The sequence below is a fragment of the Embiotoca jacksoni genome, unplaced genomic scaffold, assembly GCF_022577435.1.
Source record: "Embiotoca jacksoni isolate LCO1_2020_lvr unplaced genomic scaffold, fEmbJac1.0.p SCAF_3, whole genome shotgun sequence".
Lineage (NCBI taxonomy): Eukaryota > Metazoa > Chordata > Actinopteri > Embiotocidae > Embiotoca > Embiotoca jacksoni.
In genome coordinates, this window is record NW_027185381.1 from 4,943,173 (window position 1) to 4,963,503 (window position 20,331).

At 37.0% G+C, this 20,331-nt stretch overlaps 1 protein-coding gene across 1 annotated transcript in view; it reads left to right on the forward strand.

The window, feature by feature from the left end:
• The window catches only part of cadps2 (Ca++-dependent secretion activator 2), a 226,537-nt gene that overhangs the window by 155,452 nt on the left and 50,754 nt on the right, over nucleotides 1-20,331 (forward strand). The window contains exons 18-20 of the mRNA XM_069162236.1: nucleotides 8,016-8,172; nucleotides 14,360-14,501; nucleotides 19,516-19,635. Coding sequence (XP_069018337.1) covers nucleotides 8,016-8,172; nucleotides 14,360-14,501; nucleotides 19,516-19,635 — 419 coding nt within the window. The remainder of the gene's footprint in view (nucleotides 1-8,015; nucleotides 8,173-14,359; nucleotides 14,502-19,515; nucleotides 19,636-20,331) is intronic.

Sequence of the window (20,331 nt, forward strand, 5' to 3'; positions counted from 1 at the left end):
TGAAATATTGACCAGAATCAGATTGGAGTTGGATCTTGTACATTTGAAAGGTGCTTCTGGAATAGTTCTGACTCACTTGCACAAGCACAAACTGTTTCTATAATCTACTTTCAGTTCCTCACCTCACTGTATGCATCACCAATTCCTCTCTCATCAAAGTTCTTACCCATGGGTCAGAGTTTATGTACAGGTGCATTTCAGACAGAAATAGTTTAACTCTAAAAGTATTTTCTTCCTTTGAGTTTCATTTTCAACAGAAACTCAGTTGTCTTTTTTTTTTTTTTCTTCTCCAAGTGACGGGCGAAGATGCCACAAGTCACTTGATCATTTCATTCATGTTCTTGATCACTTTTCACACTCAAATCGCAGATGACACAGTAAGTGGCCATGCTGCATTAATGTGTGCGGTGGAGACACGGTGAAAACAACATCCACGGCCCATATGCACGCTGAGTTGTATGCCACGGTGTAAAACTGATCAATCATAGGTGTTGAGACATGCCGGTTTGATTGGCCTTAAGTGGTAGCGTGGTGCTCAGGCATCTGTTTTTGTGCTATTAATAACACGCTGCGCTCTGAGGCTGCCATGGCGACCAGTGGATCTTTGCTCCGAGCTTCAGATATGATGTTAATTACAAATTAGAAGCCTTTTGTCAGAGCACCGTCACAAGCTGTCACAGCTTAAAGTCTGAACAACAGGCAACAGCAGTGTCACCACCTTGCCATTTTTCCTTGTTTTTGTTCCACTGCAAATATGGCAAATTGAGTATTTGAGTTGGTACATATTGGTACTGCCTTCTACTTTCTAAAGTACTTGAATTTAAAAATCCCTCTAAAACACTTTTTAAGAGTACACCCTTTGGGCGATATCACCATTAAATGATTCAAAATGTCATCATCCCACAGTGATTGTATTATCTTGAAGTTGAAGTGTTGGCTTGGGCATTTGATTTCATGAACAACCCTGTTTCAAATAAGTGTCAACACTCTAAAATGTCAATAAAAAAGAATGTGATGATTTGAACATCATGAAACACCACAAAGACAAACATATAAAATGTTCCATCCATCCATTATCTATACCTGCTTTATTGTGAACAGGGCCACGGGTAGGGTGGGGGCTGACTCCCTGAACAGGTTGCCAACACAGGAAGACAGGAACTATTCGCGCTCACATTCATGTAAATTCACTCACGTTCAACTTAGAATTAACAATTAGCGTGCAAGTCTTTGGACGGAGCGAGGGAAGCCGGAGTACCCGGAGAACACCAAGGAGAACATGCAAACTCCACACAGAAAAAGCCCCAGATGAGGTTCAAACCCAGGACCTTCCTGCTGCAAGACGATAGTGCTCACGGCTATATGCTCATTTTGAATTTGATGCGAGCAACACATGCCCCTGTCCCAACTTTTTTGTTGGGACGGGCATGTTGACTAGTGTTGCATGACCTCTTCTATTAACAACACTCTGTAAAAGTTTGAGAACAGAGGAGACCAGTTCTTTAAAAGAAAAATGTTTTCTCATTTTGCCTGATATAGGAATTTAGTTCCTCAACACTTCAGGGTCTCCTCTGTCGTATGTGTTGCTTCATGATGCGCCAGTGTTTTCAATGGGTGACAGGCCATTTTAGCACCCAGACTCTTCTACTACGTAGCCATACATCTTACATACATGCAGAATATGGTTTGGTTGTTTTGCTGAAAGAAGCAAGGCCTTCCCTGAAAAAGATGTCATCTGGATAGCAGCATATACTTCTCTAAAACCGGTATATACCGCTCAGCAATAATGGTTCCTTCCCAGATGTGCAAGCTAACCATGTCATGTGAAGTAACCCTCATACCATCACAGATACTGGCTTTTGACATTTGCGCTGATAATAAGTTGGATGGTCCCTCTCCTCTTTAGCCCAGAGAAGGCTTTGATTTCGAAAGAGAATTTCTAATTTGATTAATTACACGGGCTTCACCTCAGTCCATCCTAAAAGAGTTTGGGCCCAGAGAAGGCGCGGGTGTTGTTAGATTATATTATATATGGTTTTGTCTTTGTATGGTAGAGTTTTATACTGCATTTTCAGAAGCAGCAACAAACTGTGTTTACAGACAATGCTTTTCTGAAGTATTCCTGAGCCCATGCAGTGATTTCCACTGCAGAATTGTGTCTGTTTTTAATGTAGTACCACCTGAGGGCCTGAAGATCATAGCCTTCTTAGACTGTTGCACTATTGGCCCATGCAGTCTTTCACAGAAGGGTGAACCCCTCCCTATCTTAACTGCTCAGAGACTCTGCCTCTCTGAGAAGCTTTTTATACTCAGTAATGTTACTGACCTGTTACTGATCAACCTAATTAGTTGTGAGATGTTCAACCTGTTGTTTCTTTTCGCATTACACAACTTCTACTGTCTTTTCTTGCCCGTCCAAATTGTTTTGGAATGCGTTACTGGCATCAAATTCAAGATGAGCATATATTTTTCATAGAATAAAATTTTTCAGTTTCAGCATTTGATATGTTGTCTTTGTTCTATTTTCAATTCAATATGGAGTTTACATGGTTTGCAAATCATTACATTCTTTACATTTAACCCAGAGTTTCAACTTTTATGGAAACAGGGTTGTATAACTGAAAACAATCACATGACATAGACTGCAACCAATATACAGATCCCGAAGTTAAAATCCCCAACAAAGTAAATTTACTTGCAGCAAAAGTGGGTTGAAAAAATGATTGGTGATTGACAGGTTAGAAGAGAGAAATTCTTCAACATGACACAAAATACACTGTAACTAATTTAAAAAGGGGTTAAAAAGGAAAAACTGAAACTAAATATGTTTCTTGATCTGAATCCAACCAAACACCGTTGAAGGAAGATTAACTAAAACCACTCCAGCGAAGAGCAGCCGGAAATAATGTCCTCTGCGTCGAATGACAAAACATCTCTCGGCATATCTGTGACTCACTGGTATCAAGCATACCAATGATTATCCAGTCTGTCCTTAAAGGCTGACATGCAAAATATTCAAAAATAAACTAATGGAATCTTGTTAATTAAAGGTGGATGTTAATAAAATAAAAAAAACTACACTTAAACATGTATTTATTGTAATTGGATACAATTTGTAATCATTCAATATCTTTGTGCTCAGTTTTATTCAATATTGTATAAATATAATATGCTACTTTGTGAGGGATAGCATTTAATTAACTCTTTAAATTATTGTCTAAACCTTCGTTCTCTCTGATATTGTTCATTGACCACTATCGTCTCCAATTACACCCCCCCCAGTTACAGTTGCTCCCGATGGCATACCATCAGTGTGTGAATGTACTCCTGATGGCGGCACCTTGCAAGGCAGCTAAGTCTCATTTGTGTGAATGGGTGAATCGAAAAAACACATAAAAGCGCTTTGAGACCGTAAGGTGATAAAGTGCTACACAAGTACAGACCATTTAGCATTCCAGGAGAAAATCACATTAATCCTTTTATTATTTATTGGACTGTCTTTTCTGTTTCTACATTGTTTTCTTGCTCCTGCAATGGGAAGGGGAGAGAGGTAAGTCTGTTGTTTCTGTAATCCTCCTCCCATGTTTGTGGTATGCTGTGTCCCATTAGAAGCTGTTTTTATATGTCACTGCCAACCATCTTTGACCATTGGTGTTTGTGAATTATGTGTGTCGTGGTAAATGGATTGTAACAATTCTCTCCTTTGCTGGAAAAACTCCTTGTACAAGATTTTCTCATAACAAGTAGGGTTTAAAAATTCTATGTGATTACAAAATAACGACTGAATTATTATTTATAAAAGACTGGATAGATTTCTCACTAGGTATAATATTTGCAGAAAATCAAATAGGAAGCAATTACTGAAATTCTCCAATTTTCTGGATTATACGTCAATGTTTATAGTCTTTTTTTCCTCTTAAAATGACTCAAAACCACACTCATTTGAACTTTCTTTAATTTGTGCCCCACTTCAATCACAATGCTGACCTATGAATATGTGTAGGAAACTTGGGAAAGTCTATATATTAGACTTGGATATTTCCCAACTGCAGAAGTTTATTTTGCAAAGATTCTTTTTTAGCATTTTGCCTTAGATAGGAGCAGTAGAGCCAGACTGGAAATGAGTAGAAATAGGTTTTAAGAGGATTTCTATATTTCAATACACGTCTTACAGATTCTACAGATATTTTTTTCAGGAAAATGGGAGATTTTGCTGAGAATACTTGGAACAGATTTCCCTTAATTTTATCGTTGTTACTATGAGTCAAAAGTGATGTTTCATTGACACAATTTTCAAACCCATAAATCATAGTGTGAAAGTTTATTCTCGATAAAAACAAACTGATTTACCAAAAACGTTTTCACTTACATGCCTTTTACCGAGTTAAATGTCAACAGCATGCTAAAGAGATAAAGAATGAAAAGCTACGGAAAAAGACTGTAAGTGGACTTTAACTTAACATTACTTTTAATTGAATTCAAGGCTCAGATATAACCATATCGCAATGTCATTTATTTATTTACATTGTGTCTACACTGTTGCTTATTTTCTGTCATCTATTCCATGCACATCTGACAAAGCACGTACGATTCTATAAATAATCGGTGCAGCTGTCGTCATGGTGTTATTGCATGTTATACTTGGCCCGGCATGACCTACAGCTTAATACCACAATGCAGGGTAATTTTATACTGTAGTGCAGTTTTTAACAACATAACAGAAGATGATGTTTTGGTGGAGCTACTTTTATAGAGGAAAATTACTGCCTGTACAAGACGGGGTTCGTATGAATCAGTGCCTTGTTAATGTTCATCCATCACTATTGAAGAGACTGAGATCAGAGTCTGCAGGTAAATCACCTCTGCTCTCATTTTTGGATGTACAATTAATTCCCTTAAGAGCTTTCTGTGTCAGAAGAAGGTTATTACAGCAGTAAATAGCCAATAAAACAAAGACAAGAAAAACAACAAAGAAATAAAAATAAAAACATGAATAAAGCATACATTAAAGAAAGGCCACGGAAATAAGTATTCTGGTGTATTTTTCATAAACATGTGACAGTCAGGAAGTGGCTTTCTTGCATTGTTGAGCTGACAGTTTAAAGGATTGTATCTCGGTGAAGTGTCTACCTTTATGATGGTGTTTCAGAAATGATGACAAAGAAGAAACAAATGCAACTGAAAATCACATTTCAGTTGTAGTAAAATTAAAACAGGAATCTACACTGAATAAAGTGTACCACATATATATCATCTTAACATATTGTGATAGCATGCTAAGATTTGCTAATTAACATTAAACAAAGTTTTGGCTGATTGTAATGTCGTTAGTTTTGCAAGGCGTAAAACAAAGTAATGGACACGTTACAAATTTGACCTAATGGTGGCGGAAAAAAGTCAGAATCAGCATTATTAATGGCATCTGGGAAAACAATTAATGCAAGTGCAAAGCTTAGTGTAAATTAGATTTACAATAAATATCTACATTAAGTCTTTCCATTTGAGATATTTCACAGCAAATCTGAAAACTATTGTTAGAGAGGAAACAACAGCAGATCATCTTCCTGGGAAACAAATTCATGACTACTCATTCAGTAGTTTTTGAGATCTTTCATTTTGGACTAAAGTGGTGGACAGACACACTGCTATCCTAGCATGACTGCAAATGCCGTTCTTGTAGAGCAATATACCATTAACCTGAATTGTTTTACAAATTAACTGCACATCTACAAGTATAATATGCATGCATTTGTTCCAGTTAAGGCAAATGATACTGTATTGCATTGTGCAATGCTACAAAATAATTTATATTTTTTTTAGACAACAGCTTTGGGTTGATTGGGTTTAGTCCTTCCCCGTTTTCACATGCCAAGACCCCCAATGCACAAAGCCAACTCTGTAAAGAAACAGTTCTCCCAGTTTTGCGTGGGAGTATTTAACTGGTCGGCACAGAGCCCTAACCTCACCCCCATTCAACACCTTTGATCTGAACTGCTACACAAGCAACGAGCCAGACCTCATCATATCACAATTTCCTTTGTGGTTAATTGTGGCTGAAATAACTCCTCAATATCTACCTGGTCACATTCACTCTCAGAGTTCACCTGCATTTAATCTTTTGGCTTTGTAAAGCCCCCAATGTGGTCTTTGGTCCGTCAATCCTTCCACCTTCACTTTCTGTGCTCCTTGGACTTTCCCATTGTACTTAGTGTTGGTCAATCTAATGAGTGCTGTCAAACAAACCCTTTTTTATGTGGGCACACAGAAGCTACCAGCTGTAGTAAATCATGATCATCAGCAGGGAGGTAAGAAGTTTGGCCTTGGTAAGTTCAAGGACATTGCTGAACTTTCAGAACCACTAAATTAATAATCTAAGTGGGTGTATGTATATTTTGGACCCTGCATGTATCATTTTGATCCTGTGTAGATTTCAGAAAACCCTAAATAAATGACAACTTGTGCACCAAATTCTCTTTCTTTTTTCTATCAAGATGTATGTTGTATACTCACTCTGCCTCAGAAAAAGAGTAGTTCAAAGAACTCATTAAAATCCCAATATTGCCATGACATTAATATACACAATAAATGTGTATAACCAAATGAACGCAACTGTATATATTCAACAATTCTGTACAACCCTTAGAAGGGAAAAGGGTGCCCACCTCTGTGACAAAAGCTGCTGATGTATATACAGATAGAGGCAGGCGGTGAAGATGTCTCGCAGCCACTGGTGGCTGCTTTTAGACCTCGAAATTGTTTTTATAAAAAGCCCATGGATGCCATTGTGAAAGTACTTACTGATCCCTCCTAACTTATGTGGGAATTGTTGAATTGTTGGGGTACTCTATAAAATATTGTAAAGTCTTGCTGTAAGGACTTTAATGTGTTAAGTGCCATGAAATAACCTATGTTGTGATTTGGCACTATATAAATAAAGTTGAATTGAATTGAATTGATTCACTAATACAGATAACTTCAGATATCTAAAAAGCATCAAGGCTGTGTGGCTCTCCAGTGGACAGACGTCAGCTTGCTCGAGTGACCTCTGCAACTGACAGCTAAAGGACCTCTGAGAGAAAAGTGCAACAAGCCTTGAATCATATACTGATGCACTATGGTCAGTATTGGTGTTGGATGGAGGAAAAAGAGGCAGAGATGTAGGACAGGGAAAAGAGAAATGACATGGTAGTGCCTTGTACTCATGGCCTTGACGGACAAATCATCATGTATTTCAAGTGCGCCTTTATAGTTTCCTGTTACTGCCAACAAACTGCATTAAACCAGCTTGACGATTCTTCAGCACTTCCATTCGAGACATCCATTTCATTTACAGCTGCTTGTAACTAAATACTGATATCAGAAATATGAAAAAAAGAGACAAAAAAATAGTTAATGATCAAGGAAAAGAGGGACATGAGAGATGCAAAGTTGAGAATATAGTGAAAAATGTAAAGAACAGAATAAATACAAAATGTGTGACAGAGGAAGGGATTAAGAGAAGAAAAAAAAGATGTTGAGAAATAAAGACAGGAGGGAATGAATGATAATTAGGAAATGTTCGAAAGAAGAAATGAATGGAGAGCTACAGGAAAGGTGGAAATTAGTAAAGAAATAACAAGGCAAGGGGGCAAGAATATTTGGAATGAAGAGAAGAAATACGGGGAAAAGACATCTGAAACATTCTTCGGCCCTTGCAGAGTCATTGTTGAAAAATATATCAAATATATGTTCCGACATTGTATTTTATGTGATTATGTTTTTAACAGGGAAAAAAAAGTCAGATTTAGGTATTTATTGATTTATTATTAGAGTTGTACATCTCTTACAGAGCTCTGTTACTTAAATGATTGTTGCTTTGGGCCCTGGATGAAACAGATTTTTTTTTTTTTAAATAAAGAATTTGGAGTAGTCATCAGCAGGCTTCGGGCTTTTTTTTTTTTTTTTTTTTTTTTTTTTACCAACACCAGGACAAATTCCTGTAATTTCTCATCTTTTCCTTTCTCCATCTTTGTCAGGCTTTCTCGTGGTGGCCAGAGCTGATGGCGGAGCATGCTGAGACGTTTCTGTCTTTATACAAAGCCGACATGGATGCCGCTCTTGAGATTCAACCTGTAGACTCTTGGAACAGCTTCCCACTATTTCAGCTCCTCAACAACTTCCTGCGAACTGACCGTAAGTCTGACATTTTCATTTTAGAGAAGCAAACTTTCTTAAATCCTGCAAACTCAGTTGTGCTTTGAGTGGATTTCTAAAGCACAATTGTAAAAACAAAAATAATAGCAATTAAAAACTACTCTCAAATTTACATCTAACATAACTGAGGATAATGCTAACTTTGCACTCATGACCTTCATTTTAGAGATTCAGAAAAAAAATGTTTAGGATGATTTCTTCTTTACAGAAATCAATCAGTTTAGCCACATTCTCAAGGTATCTGGAGATGTCATTCCACAGCATCTCTGTACGGTCAAGCTCTTGAGTCTAACTTTGGCCACTTCAAATTGCTTTGTTTGAGATAATTCTGTCATAGACTTATTTTGATGTTTGGGGTTATAGTCCTCCTGCATATTTTACTGAGCTCTACCCTGACATTTTCCTTTAAGATACCTTATAAAGTTGGGAATTAATTTTCAGCTCATTTAGGGTGAGCTACATCTTCTATCCAAAAGAACAACAACCTTCCATCAGTCAACAAAACATTTTTTTCTAGTAGCATTTTTTTTTGCAACTGTGAAGTTAACCAAAGGTTCTGTTTGGTTCTCTTTGTCAAAGTTAATGCAGCAGCTTCCTCCTTATGTCCTGCCATGGACACCATGCCTGTTCAATAATTGGTGAACGGTAGACTCATTGTGGTTGTGCATTTTTATTCATCTTTAGCTGGGTTCCACTTCTAGGGATAGAAGCCACAGATCTGTATTGTCTACATGAATGCTCTTTGAGATGATTTGTAAACCCTTTCCAGCTCGATGGAAATCAACATTTCTTGATCATGAAGTTTTTTTCTAGACAGCAAGAATTTGCATAAAGCACGTCAGCAGAGCAGTAGGAGCTGCAAGTGCTCTGTCTGTGTGTCCACTCCAAAGGCGTTCAGTGAGATGTGTTTACAGTGTTTAAGTGTATATCTTAGGACTTTAAAGGTGGCCGGAGCCCAATGCACCACTGTTGTTACACTTATACAATGGAAGAAGCGTAAAAAATGCACTTGGTTCCCTGCTACGCATGTATAGTGCATGATCCACAGGCCGTTATGCTGGAGGTGTAGACAGCTGAATTAATGAACACAAAAACGTATTCTACCATCAGACGTGGAATGCAGAATGACATTTTCTGTCTAGTAACGAGGTAACCTACATTTTCCACAGGGCACAGGTCTGTCATGTTGGGTCTGTGAAGCTATTTTTATTCATCCTCTGCATGGCATCACATTCCACCAGGAGCATTTTGGAAACGTTTTGTGTGCCTGTTTTTTTTTTGTACCCTTCTGATTTGGTCACATTTCCCTACTTTTGTGCTTTTAGCACACGTCTTGGCATGTCTTGTGGAATATTGGTGTTAGAAAACAGCCTTCTAATGTAACTTTTTTTCCAAGGGAAGGTTTACATCAGCAGATGTTTTTTTTTGTGGAAAGGAAACTCAAAAGGTTTGATACTTTGATTGTTTTTTTTTTTTATTAGTTGAGTAGTTGTAGCCCACACCTTCAATCTCATTTCATTGATTTGACTCCAGGTTTGCTTAACATCAGACTCCCAAAAACTTTTTGTTTTGGTGCCTCTAAAACTAGCTTTTAAGGAATGCCCCATACTGCACTATACAGACATGTATGAAATTGTTGGTATTCTTAACAACTTAATGAAACAATGTTTCATTCTTCCTGAAAAGTAAAGAAACTTCAAAAGCAATTTTCTCATGTATACTTGCATGCCTTTTGGTGTGCCAAAGACTCGGTGTTAAAGAGTAAAGAAAAGTTATTGTGAAAAAAGATAAATTATCGCTTCATCTACAAACATATTTTAAGATTGCCTCGAAATATTTATTAGTATCCCTAGAAAAAGAAATATGAATATCTGGATTATATTGAAATTTTAAACTGGCTTTTTTTTCTTTAATTAGCATCACACGTCTTCCATTTTATAATCTGTCATTCAGAGCATTTAAATGGAGGCAAAGGAGAGAGGTTTCTAAAGAGATTAGAAAGACAATTATGGACAAGCATGTTAAAGGCAAAAGGCTATAAGATGTATCTGTGGCTACAGCTGCTCATACAATGATCTTAAGATCTATGGGACTGTAGCCAACCTCCCTTATGCAGCTGCAAGAGGAAAATGGACCCACGATGGACCATGAGGATGCTACAAATGGCCAAGGACAACCTCCAAAGAGATACAAGCTGAATTCCAAGGTCAGGGTATAATATTCTGTTGCGTTAAAAATCAAACATAAAGTCAGATTTTTATTTAAAACAAATTTTGTAAACAATAATGGAGGCTAATAACTTTTGTCAGTTTGGAATTATTTCAGGAATTTTTTATGTATTTTGTGGAAAGGTACCAACAAATTCATCAACGTTTGCACATGGTCTTGTTAATTAACACTGGTGACGCCAAAGAAAACAAGGCCTGTTAAAAGAGGAGGTTAAAGGCACTTTGCACGCTCCAGCAGGAAGGTAATTAACACAAGCGGATGGAAGACGGACATGATCAGCTGCCTGACGTTTATCCTCAGTTTGATATCAGGAGGTACCAGGAAATGATGTTAACACTGTTTCCTGTCTCACTTTAGCATCTTTCCGGAGATATTTTTCTTCTTTTCAGCTCATATGATGAGTGAAAGATTTTAAACAATTGCCTACTAAGGAAGGACAAACTTTTATTGCACTAATGCAGTTTGAGGCTATTTTAATAAACAAATTGGTGTATAAATATGCAGCTGTGGAGCTGCAGTTTGTTAACTTTTTTCAAGTCTGACATTTTGTAAATGTTAAGGCCAGTTCAGGCCTTAAAACGTGAAAATACATAATTCACCAGTCTGCAACATTCTGAAACCTGCTGGTTTACATTAAAGCAACTAGACGCAACTGTGCAAGATGTCCACAGCAGCGACTTTCTGTACTTTCATTTAAACTGCTGACTTTTCAGGCTTTTTTATTGGAGGATGCAGTTTATAATGTCTTACAATATGAACGAAGATAGTGGCTTGCAACAGTTGCATTTCTAGTAGTAATGAAATTGTGAAAAAAAAAAAGAAGAGAATCCAAGTTTTGAGATGCCCATGCGTGATTAAATGGAATATTCAGGGGTTTATGCAAATGTATGCTGTAAACTTAAGACCAGAGATCTCTTGTGTTTTGTCAATTTCTCACACCTTTTTCTGGAGCAGTTCTGTCCTTTAGAGTAGTCTGTGTCTCCTCAAATATGCCCTTTTTCCTTCGCAATCCCTTTTAATTTTTAGAATTTGTGGATTTGTACCAAATCTTTTGGTGTATTTTAGCATTTGATATTGGGGACTTTAATCTATCAATAAAATGTTCTTTATTTACAAAGCACCTCAAATACAACAGTGGATATTAAGTGCTTTACAGTATGAGGAAAATAGTGAGAAGAAATGGTGAATTCAAGAAAAAATATTTGTTCAATCTTCACTAGCTCTCATGGGATGATAAAATCAAATGAAAGCTGCACATAAATAACTATTCAGGAGACGAAAAGGAGATGTTTTGTGAATTTATGATTCAGGAAACATTTTGTTGAATGCATTGGCACAGCAAAAAAATAACATGATTTCAGAAATAAGAAAACTGTTTTTGGATGCCCGCTTATTTTTGTCATGTGCTTTTTCACGTCAAGGTCCAAGCATTGTGAAAGAAATCCTTAAAAGTGACAATGGAAACTTCAGATTAAAGTATGACAAACATCAATATTGTGCTGCTGTGTCTGATATTGTAATGTTTCCTCCCTAATAAACAGCATCTTGCTGTTAAGATTTCATTTGACTTCTAGAAAACAATCTCTCCTCATTGTTTTCTCTCTGTGAGCCCTCCATCGGCTGCAAGGCTTTGTCTTGGAGCCAGCAGATTTGGCGAGATGCAAGGCGTTATTTAATATGGCTGCTGCCAAAGTACCTCAAATACAGTAACAGACAGGCAGGCATGCAGATAGACAGCCCAAGGGCATTGTTGGGAACAAAACAAAAAACTGTGTTTCATTATGTGAAAAACTCACAAATCTCTTTTTTGTGGCTCAGATCTTACATTTTTTCTAATTACCATCCTCTGCTGATGCCGTAATTATTCCAAGTGTCACAACATTAGCCGTCTTGAATTGGAGCATAATGAGTCAATAGATGGAGACGAAACATGGAACGAGTGCAACTATGGTTTTGAATGTTTTCACAAATGAGGTCTTCCCTCTGGTAATTATGTCTTAAGTGAGAGGAATGAGATTACTTTTAGTTCAGTCCCAATCATATGCAGCATCTGTCTAACAAAAGTAATACATGTCTGATAGATAAGGAAGTTACAAGTTGCCTTTTGTAAACTTCACAATAATGAGATAGTTTAAATAATTCTTCATTTTTGTAATTGTTCACAGCATTTTTAGACAATAAACCTTAGGCGGTGACCACCAGCTGGCTGATTTCAGGTGATGTTACTGTACTTTTCAGACTCTATTTCATTCAATAAGTGTGGCTTGTCTCTCAGTTGATCTGGAGATTATTTAAATGCTCACTTGATTGTCAGCATGTGAAGGCGAGCAGTTGTGTGCGGGGGTGGGTTTTACTCTCCGGAGGGCAAAAAAGGCTAGTGTTAATCATCATGGAGCAGAGCGAGAGGAATTAAAAGTAATGAAGTCCTGGGAGACCAGCCTGCTCGCTTCTCACCCAACTATCTTTGTGGACTGTAATTGTCTGAGGGTTTTTATCTATCTTTCTGAAATTACAGTGGGGTATACAGGAAAGGTATACACAATATCATGAACACCTGTGCAGTACACTTAATCTTTGAAGTGTAGCATTTCTACAGAGCACATTTATTCGTTGTAAAGATTCTCATCTTCAAGTTTGGTTTGGACTGTCTGTATTTTTCAAAGGAAACTTTCCTCAGTTGAGGATTCTGTGCTGGCCTGTCCAGTTTGTTCCTACCAACATTTTAAAACAGTTTCTTTATGGACCTTTTTTGTGCACAGGGCAAAGGGGAAAAGCTCTGTGACATCACCCAATGGTTGGTGAATTTTCATTTTAAGGCCTCAAATCTGGCATTTTGTTCATTGCCATCTTGTTTTTTTTGGAGCCAGAAGTGACCATTAATGGACATGAGTCTGGAGGAGCGAGGGGTAAATATGACTGAGAATCCAAAAACACTATGCTTACCAAGCCCCCAAATATACCTTTCTTTAAGGCCTAATAAAAACCTAATTATGGATTAATTTACAGTAGGACCACTAGAACACTGATAAGAAGGGATACATTTAGTTATGATTAGTTACCATGATGATTTGTGGAAAAACTTATTAATTTGGTATTTCATGAGAGTTGTTCACACTTGTTGGATGGAGTCTATTGGAGATAGAATTTTTTTTAGTCAGCCCTATAGAGACCCTCAGTGGTTTTGCACTTCCTCGATGGCTTCACTTTTCAGAGCTCAAATATACGTCCATTTTTTATTTACAGTCCACGGCACAGGGGCACTGTCATGTTAAAACAGGAAACTCTTGACACAGTGTTGCTGGCACACAGTTCAGCACACAAAGTGTAAAAAAAAAAAAGAAGAATTTTATATACACCATCTTTATTTTATCTTTATATTAACCTCATTTTGGGTTTGAATTAGAGAAATGTCTCAAACAACACAAAATGTGTTTTATACAATAATATATTAATACAATAATACTCTCTTATGACACTATAATTATGCTAGGTTTGTATTGTTGTTAATTGAGCCAATAACTGTAATTACTAATGAACATGCTGTAACCGTGATAGTCATGCTTACATTGTTTGGATGGGGCCTGGTCAGTCAGTTTTTGTTTGCGAACACCACGGGAACTAATGCTTTTCCTATCCTGGGTGCCTTTTCTCTTTCTTTTCCTCTAAGTCTACTTATCTTCTGCTGAGCTTTAACTGACACAGTCATTCATTTCCATATGTGTCAGAAATTAAGTAAACACAGGCGAAGTCAGTATTTACAGAATAATCTTGCAGTGAAAATATGGGGAAATTTCATTTCACAAACTGAATCTAAAGAGAATCATTTCAACTTCAGTTGATTGTCTAAAAAAAACTGGGGTTGTGTCATGAATCTGAAAAGTACACAGTTAAAAAACAATAATTCTCACCTGCTCTTCTGTTTGCACCACTCCCACAGCTCACCTGTGCAACAAGATTTTCCACAAACACCTGCAGGACCTCTTCGTCCCCCTGGTCATTCGCTACATTGACCTGATGGAGTCGTCCATTGCCCAGTCCATCCACCGTGGCTTTGAACACGAGACCTGGCAGTCTGTCAAGTAAGACACATCATCATGAGACATGTCATCATCACGAGTAATCATGTTTTGGAGCATTTGCCCCATGCACTGCAGTGTTCTACCCCAGCTGGTTGGCCATGATGAGTCAAAGATTTGTCTCTATTTATTTGTGAAGTCTATTTTTTTTCCTCCAATCACCATGGATTTATTACTATTGAGGTCATCTTGACATTAATATTAAAACTGGACAAAATTTTAAATTCACTGACATCTATGTTGCATGCCACTGTCAGTTTAACAATGTTTCAGTCACTATATTTCAAAGTGCAGTCAGGATCTGCTTCACATTGAAGTCATATAAAGCTTGGGCTAATATTTGTTAGGCATTCATGTCTCTCAAATCTGGGTAATGTAAAAATCCCTGTCTTTAGACCTGTTCATTTTTCTCTTGGTGTGATTCACATTGTTGTTGTCATTCCAAATTACTTTAATCATTTTGTGAAATAGTTTTAATACATTTGATACTATTTACACAAGGGACATTTTAGAAGTAGTGCAATGGCATATGAAGTGAAAGTAAACAAACAAATGGAAACAAATTTGCCTGGGATGAATTTTGGCAGAGAAAATTACCAGAACAAAAACTATCTTTTTTTTTGGAGGCCTAATAACTCCAATTGATGAATGTATGAAGGCACAAAAACACTTAAAGTAAAAAAACAAAAAAAAAACAAACGTTTAGGCACCTTTAGATGCTAAGCTTTCAACACACAAAAAACACAGCGCTAAAGCGTCACTCGGAGCATTAGGAACATGACGTATTAACGAACAACATGCAGGGTCACATTTAAGGTATCATACTCATATTAAAAGATGGGCAACAAATTATCCTTTCAGATACAGAAAGAATGAGGTAGACTTCTTTTTAAGACATATTACATTTTATTGTAAATGTATTTTGATCACACTGATTATCATCAAGACCATAGTGTGTGCTTCCATTTTTACAGTCTGGATGTGGTACAAATCTTATTTTATCTTTAAGGATATTTAAGCAACAAAGCTTCCAGTAATAGTTAATTTATTCGGTTCATAAATATTTAACACAAAATTACACAAAGGAAAATGATATTTCTCTGATACAGTTATCATCTGGACCTGTACATGAACTCTGTCATCATTATTTCTGTAAAAAAAAATCAGACATTTTACTTCTGTTCACGAATTCTGTAAGGATTTGTTGAGGTACGGTGCTAGTTTCTGCATTAATGTAACAGAAACAATGAAAGAGGCAACTGAACAAATCAAGTAATAATAATAATATAGCATAACTGTAACCAAGACAGGAGTTCTGTGGATCTGCACTTGAATGCTCGTCCTCAAATTCCCAGATGTATGTGTTTCCTGCATATACAGTACATATTACAGGGAGATTATGAATATCACTGCGGACTCGCCGTTTGACCAAACTGAACCCCTTTGAAAAAATTTGACATCTAGTATCCAAAGAATGTCTGTGTGGATTTTGGTAGCATTTGAAAGAAGACTTATAGAGATATAAATGTTATTGATTGCACATTTACAAAAAATATAGGTAAATTGAATTGTACACAGGTTGTAGTAAAGGTTGGTCACAATTCAGTGGATATGCTGAAAGAAGTTTAGCTCTCTAGGATGTACGAGGGATTTATTTTGATTATTTGAAGTTGGAATGTGAAACATATGCTGTGCTCCAAATGACATACAGTACATTAAAAACCAGTGCTCTTACATGTTAGCACTGTTAGTTGTATATTACTTGAATTTTGACAGGGTAGTGTTCACAATGCTGTTCTGCACTGACTGGAAATAACCTCAACATGTGAACAACACATCACCCTCCAAAATATCTGCAGCATTAATTATTTTACCGAGGAATGAACGTGCTGCTGTGTGCTCTGTTTAACACACACAAAAAACAAACTGATGGCTTCTGTCCAACAGCCGAATAGTGGTATCTAGTAAAAAACAAACACTTTTGTGCAGTGCTCTGCAACAGCTGCAGGTTCCTTGGACACCTTCATGTGAATATTTTTTGTCAGTGGTCCCGCCCTTCCTCTATGTAGCCAAGATGGTGACCATTTAGGGTGAAAAGTGTCCATCATTTTTTGGACCATTTTGAGTACATCATCCCGGTACTTGTAGTACTTGCATGTTTCTGTATTTGTAAGTGTCAATGCACTTATGCACTCAAACTAGTGAGTGTTGGTACGTAAGTATGCCATTTGGAACACATAATAGATTTCTTGTAATTAGCCACTTTAATCCATTACTAAATTTTATCCTGACTGTAGATTGTGCGAACCAAATTTAATGCGCATTTATGTAGCCAATAACAAGATGTAAACTTTTCACATTTGTGGTGCCCCCGAAAGACCAAGCTACAAAATGACCCCTGTTAATTAAGAAAAGGCCACATGGTAAAAGTAAGTCTTGAGAGAGAATTTAAAAGAAGGCAGAGAATTTTCTAGTCTAATTTCTTGAACTAAACTATTCCAAAGAGGTTGGGCACAGACACCAAAGACCCTATCATCGCTAGTTTTCAAATTCAGTTGTGGAAGACAGTTGTGGCTTTACCCCAAGGATCTTAAACTACGAGCTACTGAATATATACTTAAAAGCTGAGCATACCACAGTGCGTACCACTTGTTGAGCCAGAGTATATATGGCAAAAACTCCTTGCTCAGTGTCCAATTTAAAAAAAAAAAAAATGTCCTCAATGGTGCTCAGTTTTAATGGCCTCTTGTATATTTTGACAAGACCAGCAGACAAAAAATATCTAAAAAAAATATATACATACTTCCCTACATGAATATATAAAAAGGTTTTCCAAAGCTTTGGTGATTTATTTATTATACATATGTACAACAGTGAAATCCCCTTTAGATTTGGTTGTTAATGATGTAAGAACAAGTATAATATATATATATATATATATATATATATATATATATATACAAGTATAATCATAATTTGTGGTACACTTGTGATGATTATTATGATTATGAACTATGTACATAATTATCGCACAATATATATCTTTTTTTATCTCACAATTTTCATTCTCTTATTTTCTGTTTATATAATTCCTGCACAATGGAGAATTACGCAATTAACTGCAAAAACGGACACAGATTTAACCGTTCTGTTTCATTTAATCTCATCATATTTTGTTGTGTTCGATTTATGCTGGACAGTGCTGTTGTGACACTGTAATTTGACATACTATCGGTAGACAATCCAATTTATAGATGTCCCCTAAACGCCTCAAACAAATTGCTGTTCAAATGTCCGATTTACCTAAATTGAAACCGAATGATTTTATCTACTCAGACAGGTCCAAATCTGACCGATGCTGGCCCACCAAGCAGAGTCTTTTATTGGAAATGCTGATAGAGCAGTAAAGAAAAACATGAAGGCATTTGTTTTACAGTTGTTTTACGGTTTACTTGAAGCTCTTTCTGTCTGTGACCCAACTGTCCACTACATAAATTACTAACACTCAAACCTCCTGATTCAATTAATTTATTAGCATATCAACATTAGTGATGTTTCAACCACATTGGTCTTTACCAGTGTTGTTAATCAAAGAATTTACTTCTGCTCACTCCTCAACATGGTTCTTGCAGGAGATTTTAGTATACTAGATTCTCTTTCTTCACTTTGACATTTAATTAGTGACAGTTTTTGTCATCATTAGACACACGTCTAATTTGACCCTGTGTTTTTGAACCACTTACCACACTGGGCAGCAGTTCTCATAATACCAAGGGAAGAGTTATTTGTAATATTAGTTGCCTCTTCCCAAGCCAATTTAACATTATCAGCCCATTGAGGCTTCCTCATAGTGCCAGAAATCCAGCCTGGAAACTATCACAGAAGTATGTCAGTTTCCTACTGCAAAAAGTTTGGCTGGCAGTGCTGGTCTACTCCTTCAGCCATTTCAAAACTGACAATACGCTGCACTACAGGGACTTTAAAGGGGATGAGAGGAACTAATTTGATTAGCCATGACTGGAGTTAGCTGTGACACACCTTCTAATTATAGATTCCTCCTACTGTAACACTCCACCACACTGCACCAAAGATGTGCTTGCGCTCTTTGTTCATCAAATTATCAAAAGTTGGCCACACTTTAATGCGCCTGTGTTTGCACTACACCTAGATTCACAAAAACCCATGTGTGGACTCTCTAGACTAATTATCTGTTGCCTTGTCAGTGTATTTACACTGAAGTTGCTAGCAAACTGTACAAGACATGCCACAGTCACTATTTTCTGTACTCAGGTGTATTGTTGCTTTCATGAAAGTAGAAAGCCCCTCTTTCTTTTGTGGCTTGGACATTTTTTTTTTTATTATTATTTTTTTTTGGGGGGGAGGGCTCTAAGAAGCTACGGCCTGCTAACAGTGCATGTTTCTACTCTTGTATTTGATTATTATTATTCATTAGTCACACACTGTGTGCTGCAAACGATGACATCATCTAAGATGCGCTTACAACAGCGACTCAGCTTGCCCTGCAAAAACTTTTACAGGTCCCAGGCCATTGAGCCAGAGGTTATGTCAAACCCTGGACCCTATTAAAAGGATTTTCATTTTGAAGGCGTGTGTCATCTGTGTAGCAATGGGAGAAAATACTGTGCTATTTGATAATGTGGTCCAAAGGGAGTAAATAAAGGGAACATAAAATTGGTCCTATGTAACAAAGGAACAAAACGAGGTGGATTGCATGTACAACACAAACAGTAAGGACACACTGTACTGTTTGAAAAAAGGCACCTGGATTGAAAGAAAATGGAATGAGTAGAAGTGAGCAGTGTCTTTTGTTGTTTGCATCAATTACTGCAGACAGAACAAGTGGAAACTGTTTTTTATCACTATTTTTCTGTATGTTTGCCGTGGTTAAGAACGGCCACTGTTACTGTTATTGTTTCTCCTCTTTATCTTTTTTTTTTTCATTAACATTTTCCTTTTCTACCATCGATTAACCTTGCCGCTGACTTTGACCTGGCAGGTCGTTAACAAACAATCTAGCCAGCGTTCCTCTTCCCAAAGTCCCCAGCCTTCCTCTCACGCTGCCGCAGATGCCCAGCTTTTCGGCGCCTGCCTGGATGGGACCACTGTGTGAGAATACGTATGTATGATGGGGGGTAGACACCCATGGCTCTGGACTAGAGGTCTTCACAGGGTCTAAAAATTTGTCACCAAAAAAACCCCGTCTTGCTCTAATACAAGGTAGGATCCATCAATAGAGAACATACCCAGGCCTGAACCTTGACAGATAAAAGGCTTGCTCTACTTAATTGTTGGTCTTGTTCTGTTACCTTGACCAGCATTAACCTGTTTAAAAATTCCAACTTCAATTCCAACTTCAATTAGTGTATACTTTGTCAAACTCAGCTGTAGATGAACTGAATGCTAACATTGCATGTTAACATGCTCATGGTTTTTATGTTACTTCAGCATGTTGCTCTGCAACTGGGCCATGCTAATATTAATACGTCATGTTGCTAATGCAAAACAGGTTAACATACAGTACCTATGGATCATGTTCACATTTGGGTCAGTATACTGAGTGTATAACTGTATGCACGGTAACGTGTACAGTTAGCACACTGGCATTATTAAGCTAATATTTGCCTGCAAGTCCGTGTCATAATAATGTGTAGATTTTAGCACATTATTATCTGTTTTAATATTTGAAATATATCTCTCCAACTAAATGTGTCAACAAGTATTTTAGTGACTAGCACAACTTGAATAAAGCTGAACAAAAACTAAAACTGTAAATGTACATGTTAAACACCAAATGAAGACATATTGTAAAGAC